Source organism: Alligator mississippiensis, chromosome 1 (assembly GCF_030867095.1).
Source record: "Alligator mississippiensis isolate rAllMis1 chromosome 1, rAllMis1, whole genome shotgun sequence".
Lineage (NCBI taxonomy): Eukaryota > Metazoa > Chordata > Crocodylia > Alligatoridae > Alligator > Alligator mississippiensis.
In genome coordinates, this window is record NC_081824.1 from 47,862,149 (window position 1) to 47,874,180 (window position 12,032).

At 47.9% G+C, this 12,032-nt stretch overlaps 1 protein-coding gene across 1 annotated transcript; it reads right to left on the reverse strand.

The window, feature by feature from the left end:
• Nucleotides 1-3,219: 3,219 nt before the first annotated feature.
• On the reverse strand, nucleotides 3,220-11,657 carry LOC102577209 (glutathione S-transferase). Its single transcript, XM_059730315.1, has 5 exons — nucleotides 11,610-11,657; nucleotides 11,104-11,236; nucleotides 9,460-9,601; nucleotides 7,251-7,374; nucleotides 3,220-3,616 (listed from the first exon to the last, which is right to left on the reverse strand). Exons 2-5 carry the CDS (start codon nucleotides 11,187-11,189, stop codon nucleotides 3,609-3,611), a joined length of 360 nt encoding a protein of 119 aa, XP_059586298.1. The 5' UTR covers nucleotides 11,190-11,236; nucleotides 11,610-11,657; the 3' UTR covers nucleotides 3,220-3,608.
• Nucleotides 11,658-12,032: the final 375 nt, after the last annotated feature.

Below are 12,032 nucleotides of genomic sequence, written 5' to 3' on the forward strand. Positions count from 1 at the left end.
GACGGGAGACTCCCACCCTTGGGCAGATGGAGTTACTTAGTTCCAGATTGCCTCAAAGTTCCTGTAGCAGTCTCTCTGCAAGGACAGGGGTTGATTATGCTTTCTACTGAGTGATTTTTAACTGGCTGCTCTTTTGGGCATGATGCCTACTTCTAACTCCGGCCCCTGCTTGATTTGAAAAATAAGTGGGAGAAAAGATTCTCGCTAAAAAGTTTGAGACCGGCAGAGAGAGAGAAGGTATTGGTGTTGCTGCTGTTGTTATTCCAAGCTCAGCTCAAAGAAGTGGGCCTCTGAGAGCCTCCTGCCTTACCCTGTAATTCGCAGGTTCAGTTTCTCACTCTGTTATATTGTTCTAGGTAAAGTCCAGGCCTGCAACACAGTTCTGTGCAATGGTTAATGCTCTTTGGCCCTGTTCACACAAGCAAGACTAAGGGGTATTATAATATGAGCAAGTCATTTATAACACAGCTCCCTCCCACAGTCAATCCAGTGTTTAAAGCCTCCTTTCAGTATGTCAGGTGGGCACAGGAAGATGGTAAAGTCTACAGGGCACAGTTTGTACCTTGAATATTAAACCCAAAACCTTAACCTGGCCATACAGCCCTGAATGGGAAAAAACCCCTTTGCCTACTGCCAATTAAAACCACGGTTTCCTTTTATAGCAAGCACCCCATTGCTGCACAATCTGGAGTAGCCTAGTGCCCATTGTTCTGCATGCTACCTCTTCCTTACCTTCCCACCTCTGTGCTGTTTCCACAGTAAAGCTCCCTGTTGCTGCCCCTGCATCTCAGTTGCATTTATCAGCTCTGCCTAAGCTTTCTACTGCTCCTGTGGGTGCTGACAAATCTTTACAAGAGGAAAGTCCACATGTCAGGGCAGCTGAGGGCTTGGTGAATGCTGGTGCAACAGTCTGGCGGGCACAGACCCCTAGGGCTGCTTCTGCTGCCGATTTGCATTCTCCCCGACCCCTTTCTTCCCTGCAATCTCCCCCCTCCATATGTTTGTTGCTGCAGGGCTGCATCTCCCATGGCAAGGCCTGGAGGGGGGCATTCCACTCATCTCGCTCATCCCCCTCACCCCCAGGGCCCCCCTCCCCCACACTCCAGGGCCTGATCTGCTGCCTGTTGCCAGGCTGCACAGGGCTGCCTGTCTTGTGAAAAAGAGTCCTGAGAGGAAGGGTCATACTGGCACCCCTCTAAGTCAGCACCCAGAGCTGGTGCCCTCCTCGCCCCACCCTCATTATACTACTAATAAAGTGCAACAGAGCCCTAAGAGCTGCCTTCCCGCAGTGGGCCAGAGAGCCTCCTTGTGTGATTCAGATGGGACTGGTGGCTGTGCATAAGCAAAGCAGAAGTACCTAGAGGTGTATTGTATATCCTCCTTTCTTTCATTGGTCTGAAGGAGGCCTAACAACTAGCATTCCTTGCTACAATTCTTATCGCTGCAGGCGGGGATTTCCAAACAAATGTTCCCACAAAGAAACAGTGATTACCCAGCCAAAGGTACTCTATGGAAAAGCTTGGCTGGGTGAAATGAGGCATAATTAATACCTTTTTGCAGACATGTTAGTTTTGGTTAATACACACTTTCTCAAGAAATGAATTTTATCCTTCCTCCTTATGCTGGAAATCAGTCCGTTTCCAAAATGGGAAATGTATTCTAGAAAAAGTTGGTAGTATTAAGCTGTGTAGTAGCTCTCAAATAATAATTCTCCTAAACACTTCATGATAAAGTTCAGGCAGCGAACACCAAATTCCTCTTCTCACCTAGAATCTTAGGGTTAGAGCTGCTGCATTTTCATCAATGACATCTAATTAGCTGCTTGGAACAAGCAAATATGCAAGTGTTTCAGAAGGCACACGGGTATTGATCCCTTGAAAAGTGATCACTTTAAAAATACAGCATTGGAGATGTTGCAGTACAGAAATAATTTCTGAGACAAAGCTAGTTAAAGAGAAATTACTGTTGTGACAGATCTGAACCGTAACTTCCTACGCCCATAAACCTGAAGTTCAGAAAAGTTTGGTTTGGTACCCAAAAGCGTCTTATGTTAACAGTGGTTCAGTCAGCCGGTACCTTTTCCTGTTATGAAAATGTTCTCCAGCATGTAACATGGTCTTTTATAAAATGACTCTACTGTACTTCATGATTCACTGTGTGGCCAAAACAGTTTGCACAAATGTAAGAAAGACAGATTGGAGAGTTTTTATTTCAGTGTTGGGCAATTATTTGGGGTGGAAGGCCACTTAGGGAATTTTGGGGACTGTCATGGGCTGGGTCAGCACCACCCCCTGCACCACCACACCGGGTCAGAACCTCTCACCCCCACTTCCAACAGCTCACCAAAACTCAGCTCCACTCTTGGCTGGGCAGGGAACAGCATCCAGGAGTGGGACAGACAGGCAGGGCCAGGACTGCTGGGTGGTGGCAGCACAAGGCTGGGCCCCAGGACAGGGCAGCAATCTGCTCCCTGCATGCCCCTGTGACGGTTGCCAGTTCCATGGGCAGGGGCATGCAGGGAGTGGATTCCTGGTCTGCCCCATGCTGTCATTGCCCCATGATCCCGGGGTCTCCACGGAGACTGGTTGGGACCCATTTGGACAGGGGCATGCAGCCTGGCAGATGGGATGGGGCTGCAGGAAGGCAGGGAGCAGCATCCAGGAGTGGGATGGTTGGATGGGGGTGGGGCCGGGGCTAGGGCTGGGGCAGGGATACGTGGGCCACAGATTGAAGCTCTGGCCTTGGCCCCGGCCCCATGCTGTGATCCTGATCCCAATCCCAGCCCCTGCCCGCCCTCCCATCCCACTCCCAGACACTGTTCCCCACCCATCCGTGGCCCCATTCTATTTGTTCAGCTCTGTATGCTATGTCCATGCAGGTCTCAGGCTGGTCCCTATGGAGATCCTGTCCTGCTCTGCCTGGTGCCTCCAGCAGTGGGTGCAGGAGAAACAGGCTGGTGTGCCCAGGCAGCAGGTCTGGGTCCAACAGTGGTGACTGGCAGCAGCAGTCAAAAGAAGCTACCACCACTGGTGCTGCTGCAAAGTGAATTCAGCTGCCAAGCTGCCCCAGCCCCACATCATGTCTGGGGGCAGGACCAAGGGACCCACTGTGGGCAGGACAAAATCCCTGGGGCTGGATCTGGCCAATGGGCTGTATTTTGCACACCTCTGTCTTACTTGGATTGCAGTCATTAATAAAAATTTTACTCAAACAAGAGTATGAGTGGGGTTATTTCATTTTATTCTCTTCAGAAGAAATGCTAAAAAGGCATCCCTTTGTTTTGTGTATGCTGTAAGTCAATCAGCCCTTTCATATGTGACTGCAAGCAGGCAGATTTACTTTGGAAACATTTGCACGCAATGTTTAGCATGTCTTAACTGATTTTGCTGCTATAATTTTTATACAGTGTGAGCTAATTGCACTTTAGTTTTAACAGTTAATGCAAAAATACAGCAAGTAACATGGTTGCCATCATTTTAAGTCATGTCACAACTTAACCGTAGAAAATTTTCATCACTTGGGGAACCATTTTTTCCTCTATTTCTGATTTCCTCTGGCTGCCAGGCTGCAGGAATTTCTTTATTGTTGGGATGTTACTTATTCTTGCTTTAAAACCCTAAAACAAGAAACAAACAGTTTAACACTTAAAAGCAGGACAAGAACAGAGTAAAAGATACTTGGGTGCTTATGAGAGAGAGACTGGTGTGGTCTCACAGTGAACATACACAAATGGTCTCCGACGTCTAGGCAAAGACTTGCCGTGCAGCTCTGGGCAGGTGCAGGGTATCAGCCACCTAGGCTAGGGACAGACATTACACATAAACTGGTTTAAGCATGAGTAACTGGTGCCTCCTGAATCTGGGGGGCACCCGCAGAAGCTGCCGATGGCAGTGGCCCTGTCAGGGAGGGCACCAGCCCTACCGACAGCATCAGTGTCGGCCGTTAGGGGGGGCACCGGCCCCATCAGGGTGGGCATGTGTACCCCCATGCACCACCTACCAGTCACCTATGTGTTTAAGTGATCAGAAACTGGTTTAACTCTGTAACAGAACAAACATTCGGTGAACATAAACCAGTTTGAAAATGGCTGAAACCGGTTTGAGATAAACCTGGTCGAATGTGCTATTCATAGATTCATAGATGCCAGGGTCGGAAGGGACCGACCAATAGATCATCGAGTCCGACCCCCTACATAGGCAGGAAAGAGTGCTGGGTCTAGATGACCCCAGCTAGATGCTTATCTAACCTCCTCTTGAAGACCCCCAGGGTAGGGGAGAACACCACCTCCCTTGGGAGCCCGTTCCAGACCTTGGCCACTCGAACTGTGAAGAAGTTCTTCCTAATGTCTAGTCTAAATCTGCTCTCTGCTAGCTTGTGGCCATTATTTCTTGTAACCCCTGGGGGTGCCTTGGTGAATAAAACCTCACCAATTCCCTTCTGTGCCCCTGTGATGAACTTATAGGCAGCCTCCAGGTCGCCTCTCAACCTTCTCTTGTGGAGGCTGAAGAGGTCCAGATGTCCCAGTCTTTCCACATAGGGCTTGGCCTGCAAGCCCTTAACCATATGAGTGGCCCTTCTCTGGACCCTCTCCAGGTTATCCACATCCCTCTTGAAGTGCGGCGCCCAAAACTGCACGCAGTATTCCAACTGCGGTCTGACCAGTGCCTGATAGAGGGGAAGTACTACCTCCTTGGATCTGTTCGTCATGCATCTGCTGATGCACGATAAAGTGCCATTAGCTTTTCTGATGGCTTTGTCACACTGCCGACTCATGTTCATCTTGGAGTCCACTATTAGACTTAACTGATTTGGCTCAAACTGACTCATGCAATGTCTGTCCCAGCCCCTTCCTGGTTTAACTTAAACCAGAGCCCCCAGCATCCTGGCATGCTCTCTGGGCTGGCCCTGCCATGCTGCTACCAAGCCAGAGCAGCGACAGGCAGGGACAGGGGCTGGCCAGAGAGGAGTTTCATTCCCCGCTCCATTGCTGCTGCACCCTCTGGCGTCTGGTGGAGGGGGATGGAAGGGACCAGAGCTGGGTCTTCTGGGTGCACCTCCCCGCCCGCCCCGGTGTTGCATCCACAGGCCAGTGTGGCCCCTGAGCCAGAGTGGGCAGGGTGAAGGGTTATTCTTTCCTCTACCCCCACTGTTCCTGGTTAGACGAGTCTCTAGCTGGGGTCATCTAGACCCAGCACTCTTTCCTGCTTATGCAGGGGGTCGGACTTGCTGATCTATTGAGGTCCCTTTCGACCCTAACATCTATGAATCTATGAATCTATGACTGTTACTGGGTCTGCCTGTCCTGACTGCTGCTGAGCAGCAGAATAAGCCCCATCCTGTCCCCTTTGCCAGATGCCAGAGGGGGAATAACTCCAGTCCTTGTCCCCTCCCAACGTGCCCTGCCACCTGGTGTATGGCCCTGCCAGGTGGGGGCTAGCTGGGAAGTGGGCTTCCTGGGCCAGTTCAGAGGTGGTGGTGGGCCCTGAGTGCAGCAGCCACCACTGCCGTGCCCCCTGTTCTGTGCAGCACCTGGGGTTGCAGCCTAACAAGCAGATGCAGGCTGGCTGGGGCGGGAGCCCATTCTGCCCCCCTCTTCTGCAGCTGCCACTGCCACCGCCACACTGCACCGTGCTGCTGGGGTACAGGGCCAGGAAGCTTCTGCTCTGCACATGGAGCTCTGGCACCAGATCCTGGATGCCTTGGAAGGTGGAAGGCTTCAGTCTGGGGGCTGCCACTGGAGCTCCACACACAGGGCATAAGCCACAGGGCTGAAGATTCCTCCCCTCCTTCCCCTCCCCGCCTCCACCTCCTGGAGAGGCTTAGGAGCAGCAGGAATGGGAGGGGGAGTTACTGCAACAGGCGAGAAGAAGACACCTTGGCTGGGCAGGGCTTTCTCCCCTCCCCTACAGCTGTGGCTCCTGCTGCACCGTGCAGTACTGCTCAGGGCTGGGACCACACCATGCAGTGCCACTCAGGGCTGGAGCAGCTCCCTTTAGTCCAGTGACTTCAGCCCAGTTCAAGTTGAGTGGCACTGTGCGGTGTGGCCCCAGCCCTGAGTGGTGCTGCGTGGTATGGCAAAAGCTGCAGCTGGAGGCAAGGGGAGAAAGCAATGCTGGGCCAAACTGGGTTCCCTTCACCTGCCACGGTGATTCCCCCTCTCATTCCTCCTGCTCCTGAACCGCTCCAGGAGGCAGCTGGAGGGGGAGAGATTCGGCCCTGCAGCTTGTGCCCTGCACATGGAGCTCCAGTGACTGCCCCAGACTAAAGCCTCCCACCCGACAGCCTCCTGCTTTCCAAGGCACCCGGGAGCTGGAGCCGGAGTTCCATGTGCAAGGCAGAAGCTTCCCCCCCATACACCCCAGCAGTGTGGCACAGCACAGCATGGCATAGTGGTGGCAGTGGCAGCTGTAGACAAGCAGGGAAGAACAGCCCCCATCCCGGGCAGCCCACAGCTACTTGTTAGGTTGCAGCCCTGGGTGCTGCTCAGGACAGGGGACATGGTGGTGACGGTTGCCAAGCTTGGGGCCCACCACCACCTGAGAGCTGGCCGAGGAAGCCTGTTCCCTAGCCAGTCCTCACCTGACAGGGCGGGTTATTTCCCTTCCCTCTAGGGTCCAGTGGAGGGGACAGGGGTGCACTTATTCTGCTTCTTGGCAGCGGTTGGGGCAGGCAGACCTGGGTGCGGTCCCCAGGGGAAATGGAGGTAGCGGAGAGAATAACCCCTCTCCCTGCCCACTCTGGTTCAGGGGCCATGCTGGCCCATGGCTGCAGCAACAGGGAAGGGGGCACCTGGCAGACCCAGCTCAGTTTCTTACCAGTGGGACAGGGAGCAGGGAATGAAACCTCTCTCTGGCCAGTTCATCCTGGACTGGCCATGTCCTTCCAGCACAGCTTTCCTTGCAGCCGAGGGCACGCTCTAGTGCCCCCAGCGCCTGGCCTGAGTAATTGCAGGCATGTGCCTGCATGTCTGCACGTTCAACCTAGGCAGGTTAGACTAACCTGCAAAGGTTGAATCAATTCAGCCTCTGGCATCTTGAATGTCTGTCCCTAGCTCTAGAACTCACTGAACTGCCCCATTCTTCAGAGACATTAATTTTTTTTTTTGGACAAGAGCATGTTTCATCTGGTGTAGATCAAATGACTCCATTGACTTCTGTCCCTGCAAGTTTCACAAGATCCTTGATACTTCAGGCAGGTGTCTCCAAATTAAACTTTTGGAAAACAAAGAGTGATTCACTAGATCTGCTCACTCATACACTTGGCAAGTATATCTGGTTTCATCTCTTCCATCATTAAAATGGTTTCAAGCACTTGTACATCTGCGCGGCTGAACTGGTTGCCAACAAGATAATCTTGTCCATGGTCTTTCAAAACCTACAGAACATGAAACAATGAATGTAAGTGTACAACTGAGAGATGTTGTTCCTTGGATAATTATAATAGCTAAACCTAACCTGTTGTTTTCAAAGCATATGAAGGTTATGCTATGCGTATGAGTTATTCCCGAAAGGTAGGAATACAAAAATTGAATTGATGGCAAGACAAAAAATGCTTGGCTGTACTTTCCTCATAGGTATTATGCATAATAAATAATGATGCACTGTATGTAACTGGAAGATTCTCTTCCCTTCCCTCTCCTGTGTATGTTTTGTTTTGTTTTATCTGTAACAGAATTATAATGGATTGGATATTAGAACTTATCCTTTTACATATCCTTCTCCATTGTGCAATAAGGACTAAGCTCAAAAGCCCTTTAAAATAAAGAGATCTTCTGCAATTCCATCTAATACTGTGTTACTGTTAGTATGGACAGATCATACTTTTCTATGAATGCAAAAACTTACCGCATTCCAAGCTACTAAAGATTCCTTGGTCTAGGAAACCAATAAAAAGTAGTTCATTTTTATTCTAGGCATTCAATCACCTATTCCTGGACACCCGTCCTTCTTGCTTTCTTTCCTTCTTCCCTAATTAGGCATGAGTTAGGGTATAAGAAACCCTCCATTTTACCTACTGCAAGGTTCATTCTTGAAGCTTAGCTAATTCTGGCTTTCCACTCTCAGTGTGCTATAGGCAGAAATGTAATGGTCCTTATTTTAGGTACTGTGTAGAACAGGCACCCTTACTTCAGAGGGAAAACTAGCATTGTAGAGCTTGCAACTCAATATTATTTTTTAACATATACTGTCTTAAAGGAACTTGCTAAAATGTGGAAATTTGGAGTGTTTAAATTATCCTGATCTGTTTAAAAGCACTTCTATCTTCACAGATCCTTGTGGCTAAGAATATGCCTTGTGCCTTAAGTAGTACCCTTGTGCGTACTTCGAATATCCCATATTTACTGGAACTCAGGATGAGGTTTTCCCCCCATTCAACATGAGGAAAAGAAATCCCATCTTAGATTTGAGTACTAGTTGGGGCAGGCACTACTGCATCACCAGCTCCGTCTTTGACTCCAGTTCCAACATAGTGGAAACTGTGCAGCATAGGGATGGATGGAGATCCTGGGAAAGATGGTGCAGTGCAGGGGGTGGGGTGTGGGGGAGATCACATAGACCAGAGGGAGTCAAGGGGGATTGTACAATCTAGGAAGGTGTGGGGAAGATTGAGAGTTTGGGGGGAGCACAAGGGTGATCACATAGTGTTGGGGGTGGCCACAAGGGATATTGTGTAGTGGGAGAGTGACATGTGGGGGAGTGTATAGTTGCAGGGGGAGCACTGGGGACTGTGCCATGACAGGGGATCTGTGGCAGCTCTAGCCCTGGCAGCAGCCCCAGCCCTGGCCCTGGATTTGACTCCAACACAAGGTTGGTGCTTGAGGGACTACAGCTGCCACTGCTGCTGCTACCTGGCCACCTGATGCTCCATGCCCTGGAGCCAGAGCCAGGTGGCAGTATAGGTAAGTGGCAGCAGGAGGGCAGGGGATTGGGGGGACTGGCTGAGGGGGCAAGGAGTGGGGGGCTAGGGACAGGCTGCTTTTCCTCCCACCACTACTTTCCCCACCACAGCTGTGGAGGGGGTGAATTTAAGACAACTCTCTAGTAATTAGATTCTATATGTGAAAAAGTATAACAAATTATATTTTTTCCATGTCATCTTAAATACAAAGTCATTGTCAATTCAAGTAAATATGTTATTTCTTCCCTTTCCACTAATATGAATGCACACATGCTAAAATAGAATAATTGGATTATAGGAAAGTAGGGCTGGAAGGAACCTCACAAAGTCATCTAGTCCAGCTCCCTGCTCAAGGCAGGATCATCCCTGATTAAACCATCCCAGAAAAAGGTCTGTCTAGTTTCTTCTTGAAAATTTCCACAATTTGGAGGTTGGAGGTTCCATATTTTCTCTAGTAGTCTGTTCCAATGCTTGACTACCCTCATAGTCAGAAACTTAGTGGAAATATTATCTAGACATCAATGCTATAATGAAAGTGAATTGCTTACTCTGATAACTTACCTTTTCATAGGCAGGGAAGTATCTATTGGTGGCCTTATCCACAATTAAGGCAAGATTCTTCTCTCTTCCCTCAGGTGGTTGCATGGGATGGCGCATGATGAGGTCATTCAGATCCATTGTTGCTTCTACATACATATCAATCCTGAAAGAAAGTGTGTGTTCCTATTGGTTTCCACAACTGAAACTTACTCAGTTAACTTTGGTTTGGGGGATTTTTTCCCTGTTTTCCCCCAGTGCAATAACTCCAAGGTCAGGAGGATAAGTGACAGATGGCATACCTATTGGTGTTCAATTTATCTGATCCAAACCACTGTGTACATGTATATCATCTGCTTTATCATTGGGGGTGTGAATCCTCTAAATTAAAGATTCAGGTCAACATTTTAAAACTCAATTGATAGGAGTCAAGCGTACCTACCATATTTTGGCTTCTAAATAAACAGGATCAATTGAAATACAAAGATACTGGCTGCTTTTACTGGCACACAATGTGTCGCACTAAGAATAAGTTGGGGTGTTACAGTGTTGCATTAAATATAATACTTGTATCTGTGGCCCCCTGTCTTGTGTGCTACAATACAATTAATTTGTCATTGTTAATTCATTTGAGAAGTGTTAGGATGGAACTCAGCTGCCATGAAAACACTGTCTCTTTACGTTCAGTTCTTTAGGGCTAAGACTATTTTTTGCATAGACATAAAAAGTATTTCCTTGACTCTTGGCCTGCAAGCATTGTGGGCTGCCTGTGAATCTCCTACAGTTGTAAGCTCCCCATAAACATGCTCAAATCTTCAATACTATGTGCAAATTCTGTTCCCCACATCTCAATAAGGACATAGTCTAATTGGAATAGGTACAGAGAAGGGTAAGCAAAATGATCTGGACTCTGGAAAAGTTGCCATACCGGGAAATACTGGAAAGGCTAAAAATCTTCAGTTTGGAAAGGAGAAGGCTGATGGGGGAGATGATAAAGGCTAGACAACTATGAAGGGTATGGACCAAGCCAACAGGAAACCAGGTCCCAGCATACTAGAATTAGGAGGCACCCACTGAAATTAGTAGGTGACAGATTTAAAACTAACAAGAGAAAGTACTTTTTTATGCAACATGTAGTTAACTTGTGGAATTCATTGCAACAGGAGGTGGTGGAGACATATAGTATAGCGAGGTTCATAGGGGGACTAAATAAATTCATGGAAGATAAGTCCATTAATGGCTGTTGAACAGAAGGGTTGGAGATGTTTCCTTTGGCATCTCTAAACCAATAAAGGGTAGATTCCAAGGAAGATATGTGCCCCTGTCGGAGACAGGATTGTGGGCTAGATGCACCATTGTTCTGACCCATTATGGCACTTCTCGTGTTCTAATGTTCTTATGACATCAGGTAAGAAATTGATCCCTGCTTAGTTCTGAAAACTGCTTTCAACTCAGATAAGCCAGTCAAACTAACAACACCTTCTAGCATGTCTCTAATCTAATTAGCTAATATTTAACATTGCTGAACTTGGCTGGAGACCAATGGAAATGTGCTGAGTCATGACATTACACAACACAACACCTAATTTATGAGCCTGGATGTTTTTTCCTCGTGCTGTATAGTAATTTATCATGTTCTGTTAGACAAAGGCAGTGCTGTTACAGTACAGGGCTCTCTCCTTCAGGTCCTTCCCATAGAGATTGTGCTTTGCTGCAATATAGTTGAGAATGGCTCTGGTCTGCACCATCTTCATCCCATCAATTTCCACTAGGGGTACTTGCTGGAACAGTAGAACGCCCGCTTTTAAAAGAAGTGAAAAAAAATCAGTGATTCAATCTCCCAATCATCCCCACTAAAGCAGAATTACCAAGTATCTGCTAACTTTCTCTGACTTTCTCTTGAGTAAGAACTGATAGGTGGCTAGGGGTTAGCATGCATGCAGCAGGTTCATTGTTTGGGATGATATATAAATATTGCTCCCCAATGAAAAGTTAATTCTCAGATATTCCTTGAACCATCACAGCTATGATACTACAACAATCCTGCTATGTGCAAGAGTGTGCATTTAGGCAATGTCACAATGCAGTGGAAATAATCTTTGAAAACATGACAAAACTCTTTTGAATTCTAAATTGGGAAACAATTCTAATAAAATGCATTCAAGGAAGCTTACACTGTTGCAGCTTTATAAGTTCTTCTCTGGTTTCAAAGAAATATTCTTCAAACTGGAAGACAAGAAAGTAGAGTGAAGGTTTTTACTGCTACTGCCCATGAGAAAATTAAGATTAATTGATATTTCCCTTTGGGATTTTATATTTTGAAACAGTCTTTTAAGGCATTCAGTGTTTTTTCAAACAATTCTGCCTGCATCACAGTCTCCCGTTGCCTCTTCATGCTTCACACATACTCACTGAATTGTGGCAACATCTGCCAAATATAGACAGTAGTCAGAAAACTCAGCACACTTCCTTCTGTGCAAGGCCAGCACACAATTACATTCATGCTGGATATTACATGGAGTGTTTAGCAAGCCAGCATGGGTGGGGTAAGGAGAAGGAAAAGTACTTGTTGCAGTGATCGGACCATACTCTGGGGT